At 41.1% G+C, this 26,525-nt stretch overlaps 1 protein-coding gene across 1 annotated transcript; it reads left to right on the top strand.

Annotated features, from left to right (window-relative positions):
• Window positions 1-3,665: 3,665 nt before the first annotated feature.
• Window positions 3,666-10,774, top strand: LOC111595162. Its single transcript, XM_030222798.1, is given in 7 exon segments — window positions 3,666-4,254; window positions 6,761-7,976; window positions 8,037-8,242; window positions 8,244-8,324; window positions 8,571-9,786; window positions 9,847-10,133; window positions 10,191-10,774. Coding segments are annotated over 6 exon segments (3,351 nt in total). The 5' UTR covers window positions 3,666-4,254; window positions 6,761-6,784; the 3' UTR covers window positions 10,560-10,774.
• Window positions 10,775-26,525: the final 15,751 nt, after the last annotated feature.

Here is a 26,525-nt window from a genome sequence, read left to right as displayed (position 1 = left end):
AACCAAAAAAACAATACAATACACAAACATATACATGAGAAATATTTATGAAACAAATCAAATGTCAAGATTAAAACTAAATTTATGTAGATTTAAGTATGTTTATGTTCAACATTTTGTACATCCTATGTAAATGTATTTATGAAAATCATATTTAAAGATTTCTTTTAGTAATATTAAGGTTTCTAAAAAAACACACACATCAGGCATAATCACGCTTTCGGCTTTATAAAGCAAGTACTTGCATTAACATATACGATTTCAATGCAAAGCAATTGTTTATTAAACCTAGCTTAGCAAACCACAATACGTAATTAAATGATCGTCAGAAAGCTTAAACAATAACAAAATGATGTATAACTAGATATCATTGATTAAAATATAAACCAAAACTACTTGAGCGTAACTAATTGTGAATACCACATTCAGATACATGTATTTTTAAAATTAAACATTTATCAGTTACATTTTCTACTTACTTAAATGTCATTATTGTAATAGATTAGCAATTAGACAAGAAACTTGAATCAAGATACAAATTTCTAATAAAATTCATTTTATTGAAATGAAATGCAAAAGATTTATAAACCCATTGACTTATTTATTGCTTGTTTCAACTCGCAAACTTGAATAGTGAACGCTTTAAATCAGCGAGAGACCCACACTTGACGTTCGTGTCAATAACAGCAATCAACGAGCTCAAAGACCGTCTCAACATTTTTGACGTTGCGGCTGTCAACTCAATCATGAAAATTATGATTATGGGGCTGTTCCCAGAAACGCTGGGCGCAGTCCGTCAGATAAATCTGCATGCAAAAATATGCAAAGAAGATGATGATTTACAGGCTCTTAGCAACGGTATTTCGATTTTGACCGAACTGAAAAGAAATCTTGAAGGTTTCTGGGCAAAAGATTGAGCAATTAAATACATTATTCGACTTAGAATGTGAATTCAGGCAATCAATATATTGACTGCCTTGTAATGTAATGTTATATAAAACTGTATTATTATTGTAATATAGCATTAATATTTGAAGCTGCAAACTGTCGTATAACGTAGTCAACTTTTGCTTCAAAGTATTTGCTTCATGTTTATTTTTTCTGGAATGCCCCAAGATATTGCGTGCCACACACATCCACACCCACATGTCTCGCATCTTGTTGTCATGCAATTTCAAATTACACTTCAATTGTTTCAAGTTCATTCAATTAAGCCACAAGAGACGTCTATCCGTCTGGGCCACAGTGATTCGAGTGCCATTCAGCGGGCTTTTTGACTCTTCGATTATGATTTTGTGGCTCTCCTGTGCACCGCGTTTATGGACTCTTATTTATTTTTGGCTCAGACGGCATTTGTCAGATTCGTAATCATAAATATCTAGATATATCTATGTCTGCTATGCAAAATATTTTACAACTCTCAGACATTTGGCTTTTTTGTTGCCATTGTTATTGGATCATATTTTGCGGGAGCTGTTGCAGGTTTTTATTGTTATTAGTTATGGAGGCGTTTTCTGCTGAATTTTATTGCCATTGGGCGTTGTTCATGCTGTGGTTTATTACGTGCACAGCTCACGTCTTCATTTTTTGTAATTTTTTCATTTGGCATTAGACACGTGATTTACGAGCCAGGCACAAATTACAGATAACGCGTCCAAGTCGAGCACTTGACACTGAATTGTTAAATATAAAATAACTGTGCGACCTGCTACCACGTCTACGATTTGGAGTTGAACTCGACTTGTGTCCGTGTTTATGCAGTTTAAGCTGGACAATTCAAATTGTGTGTGGGCAGCGTGCGAATGTTATTGTTCACTTGTTGTATCGCTCCAAAATGGTTAATTTTGACAAATTCGGCAATCTTCGGAGTCGACCTTGACAAGGTCGTTGGCAAGTACTTATTTGGCTGTCCAATTAGAGTAAAGCAATTAACTGTGCTTATGTTTGCGATTCTATTGTTCAGTTTGAATAGCCGCAGTTAGCTCTAGCATTCACCTGATCAATGCACCTGCGCTGATCACCAAAGGTTCTTGTGCGCTCAACTGATGAAATATTTGATCTTTTAACAGCCAGTCAGCAGGCGTTGCCTTTTCCTAGTGTATTCATTCAATTAGTTAGAATGTGCAAAGTGCATACAAATACGTATTTCAAGTTGTTTGTAAATTCTAATTAAAAGAACCCTGGCTGCTCTTGAGCTTTCGTCGTGGCTAATCAATTAGTTCCGAAATAATAGTATTTGTAATTGTTTACGTGGTATCCAGTAGAAAATTTAATAAACCAGTTCACTTATTCACAATAAATCAAAACTGGAAGGCCATCTTATAATTTAATGGAAACAAAGTGTTTTGCAGTTATTGAAGGTAGGCCAATTTGACATAATACTCTTAATTTCGAAGTGTTCAGAAGTGCCTCCTAAGAGCAAAGCGGGAAATACAAAACCCGTCTGAAGCTTTAGACTGAGAATTTGAAGTATACAGATATTTGTAGAGACAATCAGCGCATACATTTACGCCCATAAAATATAAATATAAAATATGCAGTTAAAGTCTAGGCCTTTTCTACATATTGGAGAATCTTTTGATTTTCGGTTGAATACAATTTTTTATGTGCCCTGAACGAGTGCAATGCCGTCGGCTCATACTTCTTTTAAAATGGCCCCTAACAGAAATATGTTTCTATTAATCACATCTCAGAATATTGCCGTTTTTATTTAAGCTGTACACTTCTTATTTTAAATACATTATTCCATTATTCCTTAACTCTGATCATTGTTTCCCTTCATGTCTTTTGGGAAGCCCTGTTATAAATATTTATATATTTTAATATATTTATATTTAATTATTTGCAAATCAAATATGAAATGTGCCTTATCATGCTGCGCTTAAGGCAAATTTATTTAAATATACTATCACTTTTTGACACTCAAACACATTCGTTTTTCATTGTTTAGCATATCTGTTTTAATTAGCAGGGCTTTGTCTCGGCTTTAGATCTATTAACAATTAAAGCAGTCGAGTGCTATGAGCACAGCACTTACCGTTGTGTGTGTGTGTGTTTTTGCACTTGATTAAGATCAAACAGCAGTCGATTCAACAGTTGCCAAGTCATGCAAAATGAATATGCATAAAATCTGTGCAAATATCAACTATGAACACTTAAACAAAAGCCGCGCGAGAGACGGCCAAAATGCATTGGCGGCAATTTGTTTGGATTTAAGGTATAAAACCTATTGAAAATAGTTATATATATACACATTCATATATATATATATTTGAGTAACTGAAGGTCGCTGGCGCCAGAAATTGATTATGAAAGTCGCAAAATCAGCAACGAAATTGCAAATCAGTCGAACTGAAGCTGAAGACGCACATAAGATGTTGTTGCTGCTGTTGCTTGGCCATTAATGAATAGGACATTAAATGTTGTACGTATGCAAATGTATATGGCTGAGCTTTAAATTTGTAATCGCTGTAACGTGAAGTCATCGGCACATAGATACAAGATAAACAGAAACACAACCACACAGCTAACCGGCTACACAGGCAGCAGGGACGGCGTGCGGTTGACATTGAACTCGAGCTGTCAACGACAGCGTCTGCTCTGCTCTAACGTCTTTAAATAGCGGAAGCACCATAGATCATAGTTATATTTATTCGCAAGCAATTGCTAACCAAATTGTTGATTAGCGCATGCTTTGCTACCAATGGATTTCGAGCATAAACTGCTGTTAATCAAACGCCAGTCAAAATATGCAAAAATACGAATTTGTCTATGACTAATATAAAACACACAATATCTGAAGAAACGGAGCAAAGGCAGGTTTTAAGCACAAAATAAAAATAAACCCAAATTAAGTTTTTTGCAAGTTCACGCGATGAACTTGAAAAAAGACGAGAGAAAAACTGTTTCTCAGAGCTCAAACTAGTCCGGCCTGCTGTCCTCTGTCCACTGTCTACTGTCCAGCACCGGCGGCGTCTGCGTGTTGAAGCAAACGTAGCGCGCCAAACTGACCGAGTTAACCGCCAGCTACCCGTCTTGATTCGTGCCGCATAGACTTCGTCGTTGCATGCGCCGGCAGCGGCGATTCATTTAACCAGCGGACAGCAGCGCGCGCGCATGCGCAGTAGCTGACGAGAGCACCAATTCAAAATCAAAATCAAAATCAAAATCAAAATAAAAATAAAACTAAACAAACATCCACTCGAGTGCTTAGAGTTCCAGTGTATCGGTTAAGGAGAGCAACACGCCCATTGCGTAAGTGCACTATGAATGCAGTAAGCATAGGCAAACGTGTTTAGAATTTCACAACTAATGAAGTGAATAAATTGTTCCACATATATATTTGGGGTCTGTTGAGCCGGATCTGTGCGAGTGACTTGTTGACTTTAACTGATGTGAATGCAGTTGCTATAAAAATGTGTGATATATCTCCAGCAATAATATTGGCTAAGAATACTATTTAATCAGCCAAAAGCAGACGCAGTGTCAATATTTAATTATTATTAAAGCTGCGAATTGTGTAGGCTAATAGAAAAATGAATATATAAATAAATAATAGAATACATTTGAAATGTCTTAAACAATATTCTAAAAGACTATTTTACAGAATTAACAACATAATATGCATATAAAATAATATAAAAATATATAAAATATATTTCGTGATTTGTGAATTTGGCAAGCATATTTAAAAAACTTTTATATATTCAAATTAAATTAAAGGATTCTTTTGTTATACAAGACAAAAAAGATTTCAATCTATCTGTGACATGTAAAGACGTTTTTTTGACCCATTTTATATTATTAATGCTTAGTCTTTTATGTATCGTAGATTCATTTATTCTTGTTCACGTATTAAATTAAATATTGATGATTTGTTGTAAAAACATAATTAAAGTGAGTTGCAATATCTGTTGAAGTTTACCAATCAAGAGTGCTTTTAAAATAATTATTTAATTATTATAATCCTTAGTTAAACATTTGCAATTAACTTTGGTTTAATCGTCTTTTTAAGATTTGTTCATCAGGGCTTTCTTCACATCAGCTATTTCCCAAAACGGCATTTCCAACTAATTAAATAATTCTTGAAATATCTGATAATAATTGTGCAACATTTATCTAAATCTATATCATGCAACCCTTTGAGCCATTCGTTACGCTGGCCACTTGTTAAACTTGACTAATTGGACACAGTTCACAAGCCCAAAGTCTGACCCACAGACCCATTAAAGAGACACAAGAGCCAAATGGTCTAAGTTATCTCTGACTGAGGTGAAACATAAGTCATGAAAATTTTAAAAGACTTTTTATAAGAGCCATAAGTGTTATATGAAGCGTAACCAGTTTTGTTTTCACATAATAGTCACTGGCTATGAGCGTAGCTGAAGAACTTTAATGAGCGCAGCGCCCTTCGATCGATTGAAGCCCTGAAACTGACAGTTTTGTGGTAGGGCAGTTCTGTCCGGGAGATCTCGTCGGCTGATCGGTTATAAATGAATATTTCTTGCACTTCAGCAACAAAGTGACAAAGTTTGGAGGCCACTCACGTAGAACCAATTGTGCTGAAACAAAGGAATATTTATCAATATCTCCACTTTGTTTGTGTCTGTAAAGTGAAATCTTTTAGCTGTAAGACGTATCTCAGCTTATTGGGGTTAATTGAAATGCCCATATATTTTGTTATTTTTTTTGCCTATTTGTGCAATTTTAGCTTCGATAGACTTAAATGTTCGAGGTAAAAAACCCAAAAATATTGGCCATTTCATTTGCATATAAAGTAATTTTGCGGAATCACAGCGCGCCCACTATACCGAGTGGCTTAGTTTAGATTAGGAATGCTCTGCAGCAGGGTATCACAAGTACAGTATTAAATTGGTGGCATATGGGAGAATGTAAATGAGTTTTTAATATAGCTAAAATATATCCAACAACTACAATTCGTTGGAATGCACACAATAATATGTTAATTAAAAGTAATTCATATGAACTCAAGTTCGAATTGCATGCAATAGGCCATAATTCAGACTGATTAGTGAGGCTAACAAATTGGCTTATAATTAGAAAATTCAAAAACAAAAAGCTATAACAAAAAATGTATAGTTATTCACATTGAATACTTATAAATGTATTAGACTCTAAAGCCAACTGCACAAATTTAATTATTTCGATACACGAACTCAATTCATTACAAGAAAAAACATTCAAAATTCTTTGCTGTTTCTGAATTTAGTTAGAGCGTATCGTAAAGTCGTTGCGTTTATAGCTTCTGGAGTTATTTATTGATTTTTTACATTTTGTTTATGTTTCGCTTGACTTTAATGAACATCCGCGTGCGCGTTTATGGGTCAACGTCAACGGGCAAATATATTTTTGCCCGGATTGCGCTCGAATTATTTTGTGAATTTCGCTTTGGGCACTTCTTCACTTCTTCAGCTTTTCTGTTTTGATCGGCAACCGGTTCAGCCATACGGCCATATGTTTGTTATTGTTTGGCTTTCTTGTTTCTCTTATTGATTTGTTTTTGCACACACACATTTTTGTTGCTGTTGTGCATCGATGTAATCGGAAACTTGTTGAACTTGAGCTAAAAAAATGGAATAATCAGCAGATATCGGAGAATTTTGATAGCCGCTGGTGCGTGAATTGTGGTTTTTGCCAGAATTAGCTGTTGAAAGGGAAAATCGAAGGCCGTTTGCAATTTACAAGCGCTCGCTAATATGTCGAGAGCCTAGAACGTTTCGCTAATTAGCTTATCTTTCAGATACTTGATTTGTTGCTGCCGAAGATGCGCCTGGAGTACGTGCTGATACTCTGCCTTTGCTGGAACTGTGTCCGTTGCCAGCTGCTGGTGGATCTGGTGCGCGATTTCGAGACATCGCTGCTGAACACACGCATTCCGGACACCACGGCCTTTCTGCCGGAGTATGACTTCATCATAGTGGGCGCCGGCTCGGCGGGCTGTGTGCTCGCCAATCGACTGAGCGAGATTAAGACTGCGAGTGTGCTGCTCCTGGAGGCGGGCGACCAGGAGACTTTCATCAGCGATGTGCCTTTGACAGCGGCACTTACCCAGACCACGCGCTACAACTGGGGCTACAAGGCGGATGCCACGCCCAACGCCTGCCAGGGCCTGCGCAACGGCGTCTGCAACTGGCCTAAGGGACGCGGCATCGGAGGCACCAGTCTGATCAACTTTATGCTATATACGCGAGGTCATCGTCGGGACTACGATGGCTGGGCTGCTGCGAATAACACGGGCTGGTCATATGAGGAGGTCTTGCCATATTTTAAGAAATCAGAGCGCATCGGCATCCCCGACCTATACAAGTCGCCCTACCATGGACGCAACGGACTGCTGGATGTGCAGTTCACGGACTACAAATCGCGGCAGATGAAGGCGTTCCTCAAGTCGGGTCGTGAGCTGGGCTACGATATAACCGATACCAATGGCGAGCACATGATGGGCTTTGCCAGAGCTCAGGCCACGATACGCAATGGCAGGCGCTGCAGCACCAGCAAAGCCTTCATACAGCCCGTGCTGCAGCGGCACAATCTGCACATATCGATGAAGAGCTGGGTCACCAAGCTGCTCATCGATCCCAACACAAAGATGGCCGTGGGCGTGGAGTTTACTAAGCAGCGGCAGCGATATGTGGTGCGCGCCAGCAAGGAGGTCATCCTGTCTGCAGGTGCCATAGCCAGTCCGCAGCTGCTGCTGCTGTCTGGCGTGGGCCCACGAGCTCATCTGGAGGAGCATAGCATACCTGTGCTGCAGGACCTGCCAGTGGGCTACAATCTGCAGGATCACATAACGCTCAATGGCCTGGTGTTTATGGTAAACGATTCTACTGTCAACGATGCACGTCTTCTCAATCCTATGGACATCTTTCGCTACATCTTTTCCGGTCAAGGACCCTATACGATTCCTGGCGGCGCTGAAGCATTCGCCTTTGTGCGCACGCCCAGCTCTAGGTTTCGTAAGTAATCTTATCTATCTGATCGATTCCCTATCTTAAATTTAACATCCACATCCTCAGCTAAGGACTATGCGGATATGGAGCTTGTATTGGGTGCCGGCTCTCTCAGCGGTGATCGCTTTGGCACCCTACGCGATTTGCTGGGCATTACGAATGAGTTCTACGACAAAATGTTTGGTGACATGCAGGACAAGGAAACCTTCGGTCTGGTGCCTGTGTTGCTGCGTCCCAAGAGCACTGGACGCATCTCCTTGCGCAGTCGCAATCCCTTTCCACTGGCCACGCATGGAGCCGAACTTCATGCAGCATCCGGATGATGTGCGCGCCATGATCGAGGGCATCGAAATGGTACTCACTTCTATTAATGTATATCCAAGAGTTCCTTACGGATGTAATCGGAAACTTGTTGAACTTGAGCTAAAAAAATGGAATAATCAGCAGATATCGGAGAATTTTGATAGCCGCTGGTGCGTGAATTGTGGTTTTTGCCAGAATTAGCTGTTGAAAGGGAAAATCGAAGGCCGTTTGCAATTTACAAGCGCTCGCTAATATGTCGAGAGCCTAGAACGTTTCGCTAATTAGCTTATCTTTCAGATACTTGATTTGTTGCTGCCGAAGATGCGCCTGGAGTACGTGCTGATACTCTGCCTTTGCTGGAACTGTGTCCGTTGCCAGCTGCTGGTGGATCTGGTGCGCGATTTCGAGACATCGCTGCTGAACACACGCATTCCGGACACCACGGCCTTTCTGCCGGAGTATGACTTCATCATAGTGGGCGCCGGCTCGGCGGGCTGTGTGCTCGCCAATCGACTGAGCGAGATTAAGACTGCGAGTGTGCTGCTCCTGGAGGCGGGCGACCAGGAGACTTTCATCAGCGATGTGCCTTTGACAGCGGCACTTACCCAGACCACGCGCTACAACTGGGGCTACAAGGCGGATGCCACGCCCAACGCCTGCCAGGGCCTGCGCAACGGCGTCTGCAACTGGCCTAAGGGACGCGGCATCGGAGGCACCAGTCTGATCAACTTTATGCTATATACGCGAGGTCATCGTCGGGACTACGATGGCTGGGCTGCTGCGAATAACACGGGCTGGTCATATGAGGAGGTCTTGCCATATTTTAAGAAATCAGAGCGCATCGGCATCCCCGACCTATACAAGTCGCCCTACCATGGACGCAACGGACTGCTGGATGTGCAGTTCACGGACTACAAATCGCGGCAGATGAAGGCGTTCCTCAAGTCGGGTCGTGAGCTGGGCTACGATATAACCGATACCAATGGCGAGCACATGATGGGCTTTGCCAGAGCTCAGGCCACGATACGCAATGGCAGGCGCTGCAGCACCAGCAAAGCCTTCATACAGCCCGTGCTGCAGCGGCACAATCTGCACATATCGATGAAGAGCTGGGTCACCAAGCTGCTCATCGATCCCAACACAAAGATGGCCGTGGGCGTGGAGTTTACTAAGCAGCGGCAGCGATATGTGGTGCGCGCCAGCAAGGAGGTCATCCTGTCTGCAGGTGCCATAGCCAGTCCGCAGCTGCTGCTGCTGTCTGGCGTGGGCCCACGAGCTCATCTGGAGGAGCATAGCATACCTGTGCTGCAGGACCTGCCAGTGGGCTACAATCTGCAGGATCACATAACGCTCAATGGCCTGGTGTTTATGGTAAACGATTCTACTGTCAACGATGCACGTCTTCTCAATCCTATGGACATCTTTCGCTACATCTTTTCCGGTCAAGGACCCTATACGATTCCTGGCGGCGCTGAAGCATTCGCCTTTGTGCGCACGCCCAGCTCTAGGTTTCGTAAGTAATCTTATCTATCTGATCGATTCCCTATCTTAAATTTAACATCCACATCCTCAGCTAAGGACTATGCGGATATGGAGCTTGTATTGGGTGCCGGCTCTCTCAGCGGTGATCGCTTTGGCACCCTACGCGATTTGCTGGGCATTACGAATGAGTTCTACGACAAAATGTTTGGTGACATGCAGGACAAGGAAACCTTCGGTCTGGTGCCTGTGTTGCTGCGTCCCAAGAGCACTGGACGCATCTCCTTGCGCAGTCGCAATCCCTTTCACTGGCCACGCATGGAGCCGAACTTCATGCAGCATCCGGATGATGTGCGCGCCATGATCGAGGGCATCGAAATGGTACTCACTTCTATTAATGTATATCCAAGAGTTCTCTTAACTTTGTGAATGTTACAGATCCTGCAGATAGCTCGTACCAAGTCTATGCTGAAGATGGGTACACGTTTCCATGCGCGTCCTTTTCCAGGCTGTGAGCATCTGATCTTCGCCACCAACGACTATTGGCGCTGTTGCCTGCGCCTCTACGGCTCCAGCTTGCAACATCAGTCGGGCACCTGCAAGATGGGACCATCCACGGATGCTACGGCTGTGGTTGATCCGGAACTGAGAGTCCATGGCATTCGGCACCTGCGTGTGGCAGACGCATCCATTATGCCACACGTGCCGGCCGGCCACACGAATGCAATCGTGATCATGATTGCCGAGAAGGCGGCTGACATGATCAAGAACGCGTGGCGCATGAAAATCGCTCCACTTCAGCGATAAGTGAAATCCGTTTCAGTAATTTATATTTATTGCTTAGCTCTCGTACGAGTCATACGATGGGAAGGTGAAAAGGTATTTTATGTGATAGGTTGTTGCTATCTTAAGCCAGCATTGTGTTTATGTTTATCTTCAGTCAGCCATTTGATATGGCCAAATTTAACAAAATTCCAAAATCGATTTAATTATTTAATTTAATTATTCAAAATTCGCAACTTGCCCCAAAAAGTATTCTAAATTACAATTTTGGTTTTCGAAACATGATTTTTAATATGTTCACATATTAATTTAGAAATAACTGCCTTTAACCCTTTTAGCATAAGGACTTTACACAACGAAAATTAACATTTAAAATTTATTTAATATTTAAGTATAACCATTTGTTTTAATAAGATTTAATACATAATAAATTGATATTATATATTACAATACGAAATAATACTTTGTTTGATATTTTTTTTTATTTAAAAAACATTTTTGTCTTTAATATGAAGCCAGTTTACATTTACGAAAATTTTACAAAATAAAATCTGAAGTAATTTTCATATATATTTCATTTGCATTACACAATTCAAATTGCTTATAGCCCGCCAAACTGATAATGCAGCCCTTAATTTCTTTTCATATATTTGTCTCGCTCTTGGTTCATTAAATCTCAATAAAGCGCTTCACTTGGGAACTAGTTCCTTCGATTCGTATCAGTTAGCTTTGCGGCATGAGCAGTGATAAGTTCCACTGTCTTCCAAAAGATGGCGTCATTCAAGTTAAATACGCTAGACTTGTATATTTTAATTTGAAATTTGTTTTAAATGTATGTTAAAAAGTTAAACGTATCAATAGTTCTTTTAAATATTTCACAATAAAAGTATACAAAAATGGATATATTCATGGAATAATTTTAAAATAACTTGGAAACATTTAAAAACAGTTTATTTCTATATAAAAACCAGCCAAGTGTTAGCTTTGTTTTGATTAGGCGGCATGTGCTGCGCGCAGACTCCGCAAATGTCAAACGCGGCCTACGTCGGCGTCGCTGCCTATGCCGACGTCGCTGCCTCACTGCTGGCTTTCATTTAACCGTTAGTCGAGTTCAGTTTTTGGCGGCTTTCGTGTGAGGTGGGACGTGACGTAAAAACGTTAAGAACGGCATACGGCACCCGCTACGTGTCGTGAATATTACGTTAAATCAAAACAAAACAAAATCAAAAAACAAAACAAAAATATAATAGAAATACAATTAAACTGGGAGTCTTATTACTAAAATTAGACAAATTCAAAGTGAATCTGGGCTAAAGCGAAGGTGAATAATAATGAATAATAAATAAAATAATAACACAAGTTCTACATACACGTGGCCCGTTGTATGAATGTGTGTGTGTGTGTGTAGGTGTGGGTGGGTTGTTGTGCGTTGTGCATGTGGCATGAAATGGAGCAACAGAAAAAGTTTATTACTTGAGGTCCCGCAGGGCGCTGTAATCAAGCCGAAGTAACAGTAAAAGTAAAAGTAAAAGCAATTTGGCTTTAGTCAGCCCTGTTATTGTTTTTGTCTTAGTGAAATTAACTATTTTTATTAACTCGCACACGCCATACGCCATAATACGTATGCAGTCGGCTTTGCGTGCTTCGTTCAGGATTTTGCTTAGTGCAGCCCCTCGCTGGTAATGCTTCGACGGATTGTGACCTCGTCTGGTTGACGGTCGCGGTTTTAGGGGTTTTTTAACCCAGCATAATGTATAGCCTACATTGTCGGCTCTGGCTGTCGCTGTGCCACGTGGCGTATGCGCAATATTTTAATTAAATGGCAACAACTTGCAATTATGCTCGACTGAAATAACTCAAGTATTTGCTGCTTTACTGCGAAATACTCGAGCATTTTTACGAACGTCAACAGAAATACTTGTCCCTGAGGCGCAACGAGTGCTTCGCAGGCACCAGAAAGCGACGTCAAGTGGCCAAGATTAAAGCGGATCACATTAATTATACGATTTAATCGCCACAAGCGGCAGCCAAGTGAGTATTTGTATTCTTGCCTTGCTTAACATTTTCCCCTTGCACTACAAATCAATAGGACATTTAAGCTTTTGTTACGAATAAATAACATCTTTGTTGTTAGCGATATGAATAATGGGCGCCACTTAATCACAGCAAACTGCTTGAGTGCTTTAGGCAGAAAGTTCATTTCAATTTGAATAAGGCCTTTTCAGCAGGCGCGAGCTGCATGTAACACGGTCTGTTGAAGAAATTCTATTTTCACATCTTTTAATTCAAAAAGGCGGCTTAAAGTTTAATTTCGAATTTGCTTTTTACGTTACCTTTTAGTTTCAAAGAAACATTTCCAACATTTCATGTAGTGATATCTTTCTACAGTTAAAGACTGTTCAAAACAAATTCAATTCAATTAGTCTGAGCATAAGCTTAATATTTCTGGAGCGTAGCCCCGAGTTATTTCACTTATCATCCCACATATAAACAAGCTTTCATTGATTATTATAAAATGTATATTATGATAATAAATGTGAGATTAAAGGCTGAGTTCTTAGAAGCCAAGGCCATGCTGCTTTTTTTGCGTTCTTTCGCACACATCAATTTGTTGATAATAGTATTATTAAGTTAGTTAGTGAAAGCGAAATATAATTATTATTGTTGCATGTTGGAAGAGGAATCCTTGCGAACATGCTCTTTTGTTTTAGAAACTAATTCATTCCCTGGCAATTACCATTTCAATCAAAATGCTAATGTCGACCATGTAGCGAAATGCCAGTTTGCCCGGTGCTTGCTGTTAGGCTCTCACGCTGAAGTCATGCCTGACGGCCTACCTGTTCGCCAGCTGCGCCTCTGCTTTGTATAGCCACAGGACACGTCCATTGTGCGTTTTGGCATATTTAATTATCTGGCAATTCATCAGCGTGTTTCGTATGTGTTTTGTCTTTAATTTGCAGCTACCACAGCTGAAATAATGGCGCCTGCATGAAAGCATACAAAAAACCTTTTCTCTGTTGCGATAATAATAAAACTGTAATAAACAATAAAAAATAAAGGAGACGGCGAAAGGCACGAGGTGCCAAGAGAGGCAGGCACAGTCACATAAATGGAATGACAATGAAAGCGGACACAGTTGTTGCCTTGTAATACACACATGTGGGCAAGGTGTATTACACACGCCCGACACCCCCAGAGCCTGCGTTTGGGTCCGCACGCCCCTAACCAAAAAGGCCAAGGCAACTGAGGCGGTCACAAATGTTGCCACAAATGTCATGTGTTCGCAGTGCAACTCTGCTCGTCGCTGGCTGAGTTTTGAAGCACGCCACATTACGTATACGCCCCACATTATGTTAACCCCATGCCTCACATTGCGTACACGTTAAGTTGCCACAAGAATATTACCAACAGTCACGTAGCAAACCAAATGCTGCCTCGTCGTTTTAGTGTATGTGCGTGACTTGCCGTGTGTAACAAAGTGTGTGATGGTGTGCGTGCGAGCGTGCGAGTGTGTGTGTGTGTGTGTCGCTTATCAGCCATCATAATAATTGTTGGGGCAATTCCCTGGCACTAAACTCATGCTACACAAATTCATGTACCAGAGAGCTGGGACATACAAAAATATCTCTGTGTATATATGCATATGTGTCTGTGTGTTTGCGTGTGTAAGTGTGTCTGTGGATAGTAAACACGCGACCATTTGGTCAGCCACATTAACTGTGGCCAGTTGGAATGTTGCCCAAGGCGCTCAGTGCGAGGCATAATTACACACGCATTTGGTGGTCATAAAAAGAACATTTGTGCAGATGTATAATGCAGAAAGAGCAAAAACAAAAAATAAACAAAAAGGAAAGCTGTCAGGGAGACAGAGAGCGGGAGATAGAGTGTATGCGACTCTGAGATATCCTATAGACTGGGCTACAGGGTTACAAACACATGTTCAAGCATGACGACCACCTCTTTGAATGCGGGAGAGCATTGAGCAATTTGCAACCACCCAACCAACTGCAACCCCAACCAGCTCCAACTTCAACACGATCGAGTCGTGGCAATAGACATAAGTTATAGTATTAGAGTCAGCCCAGCACGGAGTGTTACAACTCATACAACGCTTTTCATCATAAAGTGTAGACTCTCAATTGATTCTTCGAGTTGCACTAAGATTGCCTAACAGTGGGAAGATCAGTAGGTCAGCTTAGATCGCTGTAGTTTACTGTGAGTAAAGAGTATTGCAACACATCTCAGCTTAGCATAGATCACACACATTTGATTGCAGCATAGAACGATGTTCACATCTTTGAGAAGTTTTCTGATTAGAATGTTATCATTATAGAATTTTTTCAAATTACAAATCCGAAATTTCAATTGTCATTTGACCTTACATAGCTGCCAAGCTATATGCTTTATTGCGCAGTATACCCTCATTGCTGGCTTTTGTTTTTAGCAGGGTATTGAAAAAATATGCGGCGTAATGAAAGCTCAACATTTGTAGGAGTAACAAATGAATTTAATATTGTACTGGGCCTTAAAATTTTACTATCCAGCTTGGCATGTTCTACTCCACTTTCGTTTCCTTCTGCGTGCAACGTTTTTATGAATAGTTGAAGCACTGAAGCCACATTGAACGCAGCAGGGGCACTATTTCAGGGAAATTATAAGTTTATTATGTTATTCACTTTATTTCAGTTTTCTTTTTTAATATCAGCATGAATTTATAGCTGACTTTAAGTCTGCTTTCATCGTCATTTTTGTTGATAACACCTAAAATATTTACAATATTCAAATATATTTTTGTGTATTCAGTTCGACTACTTAAGGCATGGCCAAGTGTTTGTTGTAAATCAATTTGAAGATTGTTTAAGGGCACTTAAGCTGTGCAAATTATGACAAACGATTGCTACTTCTAGGCCTGGGCTGTAAGCCGTTGTTTACACATCGTTAAAGGCTCTCAGGCTATTGGGCTCTTAGGAGTTGGGTCTGCAGTAATCAATAATGATTTATGCTTTAATATATACTTATTGCTGATTTCAATTTTGCACACTGCTCGGCTTTAAAATGAAATTATTTTTGCATGCCTTTAAGCAAGCGCTTGTGCGTGTAGATAAACTGGGACAGCCGGAGGAAAGTTGAATTCCCTTTTGGTAAATATCTGCTGGAGCGTTGTTTGCGCCTTCTTTTTAATGCACGCAACGGTAACATTTTATGGCAAAGCCAACATACTTTGACAGTCGGCCATCCCTCTACCCCTCTCTCTCTCTCTCTTTTTCACTGTCTGTTTGGCTATTTGAACAGGCAACGAGCCCCCTGGCGTTCAAACAGTAGCCAGTAACACAATAAAAGTGAATCCAGAAGAGAATTGCAGCTGAAAAGTAGACTCGCCTGGGGGACTCGAGCAGAGCTGACGACTCGGAGATGGCGGCTGGTTTAAAGCATAGTTAAAGGCCAAACGATGTCATTAAATAACCCAGCAATGAACAGCGAATGTGTGTTGCACTGGGCAGCTGCGAACCTTGTGGCGTGCCGAAGCTTAAACATCCTGACTGACATACGCCACAAATATAAATACTATAAGATCTTTAACAAAATCTTGAGGCTGGTTTCAGTAATAATGCTGCAAGATCTTTAGCTAGTCTCAAGTATGCTTAAGATTTATTTATTTTTGATTTTTATTTATTTTCATTGAATCTTAAATTAAATAATCTTATCAGTGTGCTTAGGTTTAAGATATTTCATTAAAATTATAAACTGTTTTTGTTATTCGACACGAACAACTCTAATGAATATATTTAGTTACTCCACTCAGTAAGTGCACTCGCCCATGACGGATTATTTTTCAGTGCCGTGCTGGCCATAAACAATTCCATTAAACTGCTGACTGGCTTAGCCCACGCAATGCCGCCAATCAAATTGAATCGCCCTGCCATGCTATTTAACAAGCAAATATGATCCATGTCCACATGGGTTCATGCAGTGCTGGGGCGACTACATCGCTCATGCCGCTATGAAAACAAACGTCGCAGTAGCAATAATATTTGCAAAAGGCCAAATCAAATATGTATAAAGTAAACACGCCGCTGGCCCAACGATGGCCATGCCATTCGGGTGAACGCGGCGGTCACTCAATCAAATCTATAAAAATGTTTTCATTATACCCTCTATCCAGAAGTTTGATGTCAATGGGCATGTGCACAATGGAAAAGAGATTCTATTTTTTGCTAAAAGTAAATTGCCATATAAAAATCACAGTCAGCTCAGTAGACTTTGCCATCGATCTGACCTTTGACTACTCTCTTAAATATAACTTAAAAATAACTATATCCACGAGCTGTCTGGATCGAAAGTATGCCCAGGGCATTTTCACGTCAATCACATTTGCCTCCAAAATATTTATTTCTTTTTTTTTTGGTGGCTGCGGTTGCCACGGATTTCCTACAGATTTAAATTTTACAGCCAATGCCATCAAATGAATCGACGAATTCGATGTGTCTATATTTCCATCTATAAACAAGTCCATATATGTTTCTGCGTAGAAAATATATTATTCATTGCAAGTAGCAGGCTGGGATTTGAAATCATAATATTCTGTATATCACACGGGTCGTATGCTTGATATTTTGGCCACAAACTCATGCATTAATTATGCGCACCAGCGCTCCCCAATTTTAATAATTATCCCAATCAATATTTTCAGCAAGTTCTCTGACGCTTTGACAGTTGCCCAACTGTGTTATAATTGATGTAGGAGCTATGCCCATTACCGAGCTGAAGCGTTTTGCTAATGTCTTCATTAGCTAACAAGGTGTAATTAAATTCTCCGCTCTTTTCGCTCTCGAATACCTCAATTCTATTCGCAAATTGCCCACTAAGCAGACTAACAGGCTGACTAACTGACTGCCTGGCCGTCCTCTTTGCTGCCAACTCTCAGGAAACAGTATTCGACTCCTGTGTTGACGGAAACGGAAGCCAGTCAATGCCAAACAAAGCCCCATAGCCCGGTCTTGCCTCTGCCTTTTGATTCTTGCTATTCTTCGACCACAATGAAGTTTACCTTCTGTCCACTGTGTTGTTGCTTTCGCTCAACTTTCTGTGCCTCATAAATAGTATATAAAGCGTTGCCACTGTCTCTCACATCCCCGCGACTGTAACGCTCAGTTGTCCTCGTTGTCTTTGTCCTCTTTTAACGACTGCCAATGTGCTTGTTAGTTGCAGCCTCAATGTAGTTATCTTATTGTGTGTCTGTGGCAGGACTTATTTAATTTCGTGGCTACCTTTATGGCCAGGCAACGGCTAAGCTGCCTAGTCAGAGTTTATGACGAAGTAGAAAATTTATCCACGCTGAAGTGTGGAAAAGCGTTTGCTTCATTTCCTGGAACGCCTCAAAGGCAACTCAATGAGATGGCTTCTTCTACTGAGTATCTTAAAAAGTGAATGCTTTTCTGCACTCGTTATAGATCTCAACTTTTCTGCTCGAATGTATTATCAGGTTTAAATGGGAGGCAACGTGGATTGGCGCGTGGCGCCCATTAAAAATGAAAAATGACAAAGCCCTCGAGAAACCACAAGTCAGCTGAAAAAATCTCAATGCTGGGCCATTAATTTCTTAATCTGCTTGTAAATGGAGGTGGGTACGAGCGTATATACTTCCTGCAGAGTCTAATTGAGGCTGACCATTGGGTGCAGGTAGGATGTGCCAAGCACCAGCTGCAAGGAAAATGTGGCTTATTATAATTTGGTTTATGTGCCTCGTTGTAAGTAAGAGTGGGAATGATTAAAAAGGAATTGCAAGTTAGCAAATACTTAAGTGAACACTCTTCGGAAAGTCTTAAGACAAGGAATTTGCTTTGTTTGCAGCTGCCTCTGGCTGAGTTTCTGCTTCTGCTGAAACCGAATGATTTATTATGATTTTGGCTTTGACAAAGATAATCTAGGCATAAGGAGTCCTCTGCCTGGATTCGTTCGGCTGTCCTGTAGTCGACGTTTCAAGTCTTGTGATTAAGCACAATGCAAACTCGATATTATCGGCACAGTCATCACTCCCTCTGCCCCTCGCAGATGACAAGGGTTCGCAGAGTCAGAGGCGACAAAAAAGTCAATACAGGGGCAGACAAGCAAAATCTGGCCCAAAGTTTAGACAAAGGTCTCCCTTCGCCGAGACCCTGTGGCCCCTTGAACAGCCGCGTGTGTCATTGTGTCTTAATGGCCTGGAAGTAAATGCCACAGAGCGTCCATTTTACTGCTCAGCCTCGAGTTTCAATCAAAGTTGCAAAGTTTTTGTGCCTGCTCTTTTTTTGCCCATTTGCCCTGCCTTTCCCTGCCTGAATTTCAATTTCTGTCAAATTAACTTTAAATAAATTCAACTTAAACAAGCAAAAAGAGCAAATGGAAAACTTCCTGTGGAAAAGGCCAATTATTAAATTTTACTTTTTGTCCCAAACTCTTAGTCATGGTGAAGTTATACTAATTGTCGTTAGCTGAAATATTGTCGCTTCTCATTGTGGGACAAATTAAATAAATGACTTTGTCCACTCAATTTCAATTGAGATTAGTTGACAGTTTTCATGTACTCAAAGCTTTGATATTGTTTGACGCATTCGTTCAATTTGCTCTGCGGGTCACGCTTTGTCATCGAGGCGAAATTAAATTTCACGCATGATAGCCAGTCACACACACTCGCATTTACACACACTCAAATACACAATTATACGTGGACACATCGGGGTAAACGCATTTGCATAGCTGCAACTTTATGTGGAAATTTCGTTGGTGCTGGAAAATGGGGAAACGCTGCGAATTGCATTTGCAATTTACATATACAATTTGCAGTTAGTTGCCGTCGTATGTGTGCCTGTGTGTGTATGTGTGAGAGGGACTGTGTGTGTGTGTCTAGATGTGATTCCTCCACACACTGATCAGAATGCAAACAATGTGATTGTCATGTGTTGAGAGCTGCTCAGTCAGAAAGTTATTTAGTTTTTCACTTCTATTATTAAATTAATATGCGTTTAATGTGTGTTTAATTACTTTTAATGTCTGTTAGTTTATGACAAAGCAAACATAGAAGTGGCCAAAAATGCAAATGGACATAATTCTCAGAGTCAACATGTTGCATTCAATATTTAAAATGTCAATTTAATGGAAATTCTTGTTGCCATGAGAGTATTTTCAAAGAGAATTTAGATTTATTTAATCTGGCAGTTAGTTGGAGTTATGGAGAGTTCTCATCTGTTAACCAAAATTTTGATTTCATATCCACATATCCACAAAATAGTATCAAATTTAATTAAATGCTTCGTTCATAGAGTTTCCCTGTCGTGATTCCCTTTGAAAGCCAATTAACTGTGTCCTGTCTACTCCCAACTATCCCTTGCCCTTATCCTTTCTATCTTTGTTTATTGGCCATGCTGTGTGGGCCTTTAACGGAAAACGTTTAATGGACGCACACTCTGAAAATGTTGCAAGCTCACGAAAGCAAATTCGTCCAGGAAAGGAGCTACCCGAAATGGCAGGAGATTTATGTCAGGGTCATGAGAGCGCCTAAACTTAGTTTCCCTCTCTCCCTCTCCCTCTCCATCTCCGTCTCCCCTCTCTTTCTCTGTGTGTGTGCTTGTGTGGGAGCACACTGGTGAGCCAGCTTATTGCCATGCTTACCATTAGTTAAGCACTTAAGCCAATTTTTTCAATCATTGCGGCTTCCCCGAATTGGAGGCTCTCCAAATGCCAGATGCCAATTTGAATATGCTTCGAGTGGCATTTGGACCATGCAATGTGCATAATCCCCCAATGTGCACTTGCCTGTCAAGCGTGAGCTATTGTGCGGGTGTCAAAATGAACGCAGCCAGGTAACCGCGAACCAACTGAACCACCAGCCGTGCAACTGCAACACAGATATGCTGCATTTGTGGTTGAGTCGCACGCACTCCGTTCTTTCTGCTGTCTGCTCTACTGTCGTAGCTGTAGCTCTGGCTCTGGCTGTGGCTGTGGCTGTGGCAGTCGACATAAATCAACAATGCGACATGTGGGCAGCTGGCAAATCCGCGATTTCAACCTCTAAACATTCCAATTACTAACCGACCATGACCACGACCACGCCCATATATAGTGCGATAATCAAATTTGCTACAGGCTGCAGGCAGCTCTAATTGCTGTGGAAAACATTGGCGGCCGAATGATGAGGGCTTATCCATGGAAAGGAATATTAGAGAACCTAACCTAACCAATTGGATTCTTATTGTATGCGAGCTTAAATGAACTGACACTCGATGTTAGTTGAATATTCAAAATCAATTTAAGCCTTTATAAAATATTTAAATATCTTTCTTTGACTTCATCTCTTTTGAGCCCTTTGATTGGAATTGCAAATGCATTTAACCTTGGCCATTTTGAGGCTTAGCCAGGCCAATAGCCATTTGCACTTGAGAGGCGCTTAAGATCCATTCGTTCATCCTGGTATAGTGCCACTCAAACGGAAGGAGACAAGATAAGAAAGGCTAAGACTGCACACAATAGTTGCTCAGGGCCAGACGCAGTGTGAAGTGCGAGGAGATGGTAAGCAGCTTAAGATATTTGCCTGCTGCCTGCACTACATGCAAAGCAGCTCTGCTCTCACTCTTCTATCTGTCCTCCTTCAGAGTGCAGCTGTTGCCTGAGCTAATTAGAAACTTAATGATGTGACAAAATGGCTAGAAGGGCTGCAGAATGGGGCAGCTAATCTTCAGTCATTGACACCAATAGCAGTGTGCTTGTGAGAGTGTGTGTTGGCTGTCTGTTTCCCGATGTTCGATGACACTCGACCGCAATTCGCCAACCGACAAAGCAACAGCCACAAAAGTCCCTTTCTAAGCTCTGAGTGTGTTTGCCACTCAATGAGCCACGTTGACTGTCACTGCCACTTCTGGAATACTCTGCCCTTGCTTCTGTACGTTACCCTATACGTTATCCTCAGCATGTGCCCCGAGGCTCTTGTGTTCATACGGTTCACTGGCTAAACGAGGTTGCTCACTTTTCGTTGTTCGAACTACAAAGCGTATTCGCAGGAAAATTCAGTCTCATGATGTCAATTCCAGGACAGCTGAGACAGGCCAGCAGACAAAGGTAGTCCCATATTGGGGTGTCTCCTGGTTGATTGCCTGGTCAGTGCACAATTCATCTAATTGCGTGGTTATCCTGTTGCTTCAGCCAGTTGCCCAGCTTAATTAATGAATTGGGTTCACTTTACAGTTTTATCGCGTTGTTAACAACGTAAGTGGACGGAGAAGTCTTGACGGGAGAATGGGGGAACTACGAGGGATGCCTCTAGGCACGCGAAGATCGTAATGAATTGCCCAGCCTCAAGTTTCGCTTACGTGCTCCCAGCTGCGGGCTTCAACTAATTGACAAAATACACAAAATAGAATCAGCCTAGTTAAAAATGAAGAATGGGAATGCGGAGAATTAAGGTCTCTAATTAATTAAATTATGCTTGCAAATACTTTGCTGCGGCTTGGATGTTCTTATTTCCACGTGGAATTCTAAAAGGCTTTTTTCATTAACTCTAAGTGTTTGTGCACCACAGGGACAGAGACTCTGTAAAACGGGGACAATGTCCTCGCACATAATGCTGAGGCAGGTATCGATTTTAAATTAAAACTGAATACGACTGAAAGCGGGCTCTAGAAAGGATACTAAAAGGACATTTGAACTGTTTAAAGTGGATTACGTGAGATTAAATGGAAAGTGAACAGCGAAGGAGCAAAAGTCTAAGCAAATCCTGTTTAAGTTTAAATTTTGTTACACACATTAAGATGGTTATACATATTTAAATTGCCCTTATTTGTGTCTCGCTGAACAATTTATACCCATCGATAAATTGTTGACATTGACATCTCCTTAATTTATATACAGAGATTGTAATTGAAGCTTTTCGTTGCTTGCTAAATTTTTAAACAATTCCATGAATAACAAAACAGCAATCAGCACATACAAAGTCCCACGCCCTCTCCCAAGGCAAACTTGTCTATTAAATTCGACTGTCTTCTCTCTGTATGAAAAGTTCCCTGAAGAAACTCAATTTAAAGTTGAGTCTCTGAGGCTGTGAGCATGACCGAATGACAGATTGAAGATCTGAGGCAGGAGTTGCACTTCAAGTGGTTTATGTATGTGTGTGCGTGTGTGTGAGGTCACAAGGGTCACCCACAGGTGAGAAACCAGACAAGTTGCCCAGGGCCTGCGTTTGCCTCACATTTCCTCAATAATGCAAAAAGTTGAAGCCAAAATGAAAATGAAAAGTTTTGGAGACCAACACAAATAAAGTTTATACCAAGACGGGATAATACTTGTGTAGACATCACACACACACATGTTTACAAGCAAAGGAAGACTGAGCAACATGGCAATTAATTTGATGGGAATAAGCTGAAAACTTAAGCTAATTAAAGTGCTTATCAGAAACACTTGTGTGTGTATACGTATGTATGATTATTTGTGTAACCGGGAGGAAATTATAATTGTAAAATTTTAAAATTATGTGAGAGCTCTTAAGTGCGTGTTAAGGGCTCAGCGAGGAGGCTCTGTGAGAGAGGCACAATATGGGGCTGTGGCTTGGAATGTGGATGCGGTTGTTTCTTTGTGTGTGTCCTTGTTTGTGTTTATCCTTGTGTCCCCAGTCACTCGATACCACCTGCTGGGCCTCGTCTCTCTGTTCACCATGCAAATATTTACACTTTATGGGAATCTTTTACACAGCCTTTCCCTTCGCACCTGTCTGTGTGCTTGTCAAGTTGAGCGCAGGCTTTGTCTTTGGCGTGTCGAGTGTTGGATTTGCACATCTAATTATGTTAATCGCCTCACGTGTGCTTCACAGCACCAATGTTGTGCTTTAAAATTATACCAAGGTATTTGAAGTGGAAGTGTGATAATGTTTAGGGAAAGCCAGAGGGGCTTATGAGCGAGCCGGTGTGCACATGGAGTAATCATAAGCTTGGTAGCTAATTTCGTTGAAGTGGCTCAAAAATGAAAGTCAACTGCGGGAAAAGAACAATTCAGCTCTTTACTGAGCTTACATTACCTGTTACATGTTTCCATTGAACTAAAACTAAAAACTATAAAATATATGTAGAGCAACGTGCCTTGTTTCTATGTTGAATATGTAGAGCAGAGCAAAGAGTTTCACATTGTTTAGCCCAGGACTTCAGGAAAAGCCTTGCTCTACTTTAGTCTGCCTGGTGCATCAGAATTTAGCTGCTGAAAGTCAGGCGGGATGGAAAAACATTTCCAATTTATGCTTTGACTATAAATTTAAGCCACATTTTATAGCATGCAGCAGCTACAATGTTGCCCAAAGGCGACGAAGTGTAAGGAGCCTGGTTAGATCGACAGCAGCTATTTGTGTTCCTTTGTGCGATAAATTAGGTGGAAAAGGGTTAACTGCCTACTCTAAAAATCCATTTGCATTTTAATGAAATGAACAACTATGCAATGCTATATATATAAAATATGCAATTTATTTTTAACGGAATGCAGCTGAAATAAATAAAGCACATGCGGCTTACCTATTTAATTAAATTGTTTAGTAAATCCAATCAACATATTAAGCCATGCGTTGCGTATACGCAATATAATCTGTCTGCAGCAAGCAGCAATCGAGAATATTTTCTCGGGCTTACGACGACTGCGTCACCCATTCGTCTCGGGGCTCTTCGCCTGAGTCGCAATGCGCCAATAATTTCTCATTATTTTTTCAGGAAGCTGATTTACAGCAGAGCAAGAGGAATCGAAAGCTGTCAGTTGGCATTATCCTTGCCAGCGTCTCTCTTTAAAGTTCAGCCTCTGCTGGGCACGGCTTACATCTACCTTCACGCCCCTTATTGGCATACGCTAGCCCTGCCAGATGTAGCCCAAGGGGCGGCTGAGGTTTTCTGTCGTAGTTGCTCATCAAACAAAGTGCATTTTGTCGTTCAGCATGACACAAGTGAAAGCAACAAGAGCATCAACCACTGCAGCAGAAATGAAGAGCAAACTACAGCAGTTCATTTTACTTGTTATTCTGCGTTTCTCCCGTTTTCCCACTGCAAATTTCTTTTAATTTGAACCAGCGAAGCGGCACCCAACGATTTTTTCTTGTTTTACTTTTTTGAAATACTTTAACTTATTTACAAAGTGCGCAGAACGCCGCAAAGTATGCAACGGGAGCAGCAACTGTTAAGAGTTGTAAGCTCTGCTCTGAACCTTAAGCGGTTCATGGAGTTGGGAGTAGGAACAGCTGAGCGGGCGCTGAGCTCAATACTTTTCGTTCTTCGAGGAAACTTTTGCCTGTGCTTGGAGTTTTACTTTTCTATTCGGTGCTCACGGAGTGTGTTTGGCAATCAACAAGGAGAAAAGAGCGGGACAGGGAGAGAAATGGAACACAAAATAACGAAATGGATGTCGGTAAAGTTTTGTGCCTTTGTGTAAATATTTTGCACGGAAATTGCATTTGCGGTGCCGTTTGCAACAGTTTTAGTAGCTGCAACAACTACAACAGCAACAACAACCACCAGAATGACGTTGATGATGAGGATGGCGGTGTGCTGGGCGGATGTAGATGATGACGATGGCATGATAATTAAAATTGCGAGAAACTTGTGTAATAGAGTGGCGAATGCAGTGCGGCTTGCTAAATGTGGCAAGCGCAACGAGCAGCAGTGCCAAATTACAATGAATGAATAATGGGGAGAAGATGAATGAACAAATAAAATAACACAAATACTGTGTATTCAGATGGCATTTGGATGAAGTCTGATGGGTTGATTAATGAAGAAGCAAATCAAGGAGACAAATCAGGCTCAAAGCAATTGATTTGCTCAGCTAAGCTGAGCGATGGATTCCTTCACATTTCAAAAAGTTGGCTCAAAGTGCGTTAGCAGAGAGAGTTTATTATTTGGTGTACACAATGAGAATGCAATGCAAGTTGCAAAGCGCTTTAGGGGCTCTTGGATATGCTGACATTTGCATAATGCTCGACAGTATGAAAAACAAATTGGAAGCAGTTAAGCTTCGAGTTAAGTCACTCTGCAACATAATTCAATTTGTCTTAGTGCCAAATGCAGGAATAATTAAGGCGCGCTTGGTAGAAATAATGAACTCTATAAAGTTTTACCAGCACAGTAAAATATGGAAAACGTGGCAGCCAACAAATGCCATGAAATTATAAAATGCTTGAAGGACGAAAAGTTGTTGCCACTTAACCGAAAGTTTTCTTAAACACGACGAAGCGATCCACGCAACAAACAAGGCTCAACATGTGTTCCAGACCTGGCCATCAAGGAGCTTCTAAGGGCAACGCAGGAACTACAGAACTGTGAAAATGTGTTGAAGCCAGTGAAAGCTTTCCCTTAGTGAAACAGGGAGAAGCAGGCAGAGTAATAGCTGAGAAAATATGGAAGCCAAGGACAGGGAGCATTATAATTTATGATAAGCCAATAAAAATAATTGAAATACATTAAAGGCAGGCAACGCCAACAGCCAACAGCCAACAGCTAACAGAAAGTGCCAGCCACACATCTGCCCATTCATATGTGAGTGAGGGTACGAGGAACCCAGTTGGAGTTCTTTCATCGATTGCTGAGGTAAATCGAACTGGGGGAGGCACGAGAATATTAAAGTAATGGCACGCAATAAAAGGCGAGGCATAAAAAACGACTCGGGAATGTCAAAGTTGAGCCGCACGCCTCAAGACATTCTGATTGCGGCTACTGCTGTGTGAAAGGTATGAAAAATACAAAACAATATAAATAAAACATGGCGGAAAGTAATGTCCGCATTTGGAGGTGAAATTCGGCGGGTTAAGGCGAGACGCGCTATGACTAAGTGATTGCTGTTTGATGATTGTTGCTCGAATCGAGATAAGATGACAAAAGACTTTGATTTGCGTGCTTGCGTCAGCGATGAGTAAAGATTTCCCATATGGCTTACATTTCAGTGGCTTACGCTGCGTATGCGTAACAAGGACGGAAGCAGCGATAAAGTGACAAATTG

This window comes from Drosophila hydei, unplaced genomic scaffold, assembly GCF_003285905.1.
Source record: "Drosophila hydei strain 15085-1641.00,03,60 unplaced genomic scaffold, DhydRS2 tig00000063-arrow-pilon, whole genome shotgun sequence".
NCBI classification, from domain to species: domain Eukaryota; kingdom Metazoa; phylum Arthropoda; class Insecta; order Diptera; family Drosophilidae; genus Drosophila; species Drosophila hydei.
Note: the sequence above shows the minus strand (reverse complement) of the source record. Positions and strands in the feature narration are given on the sequence as shown.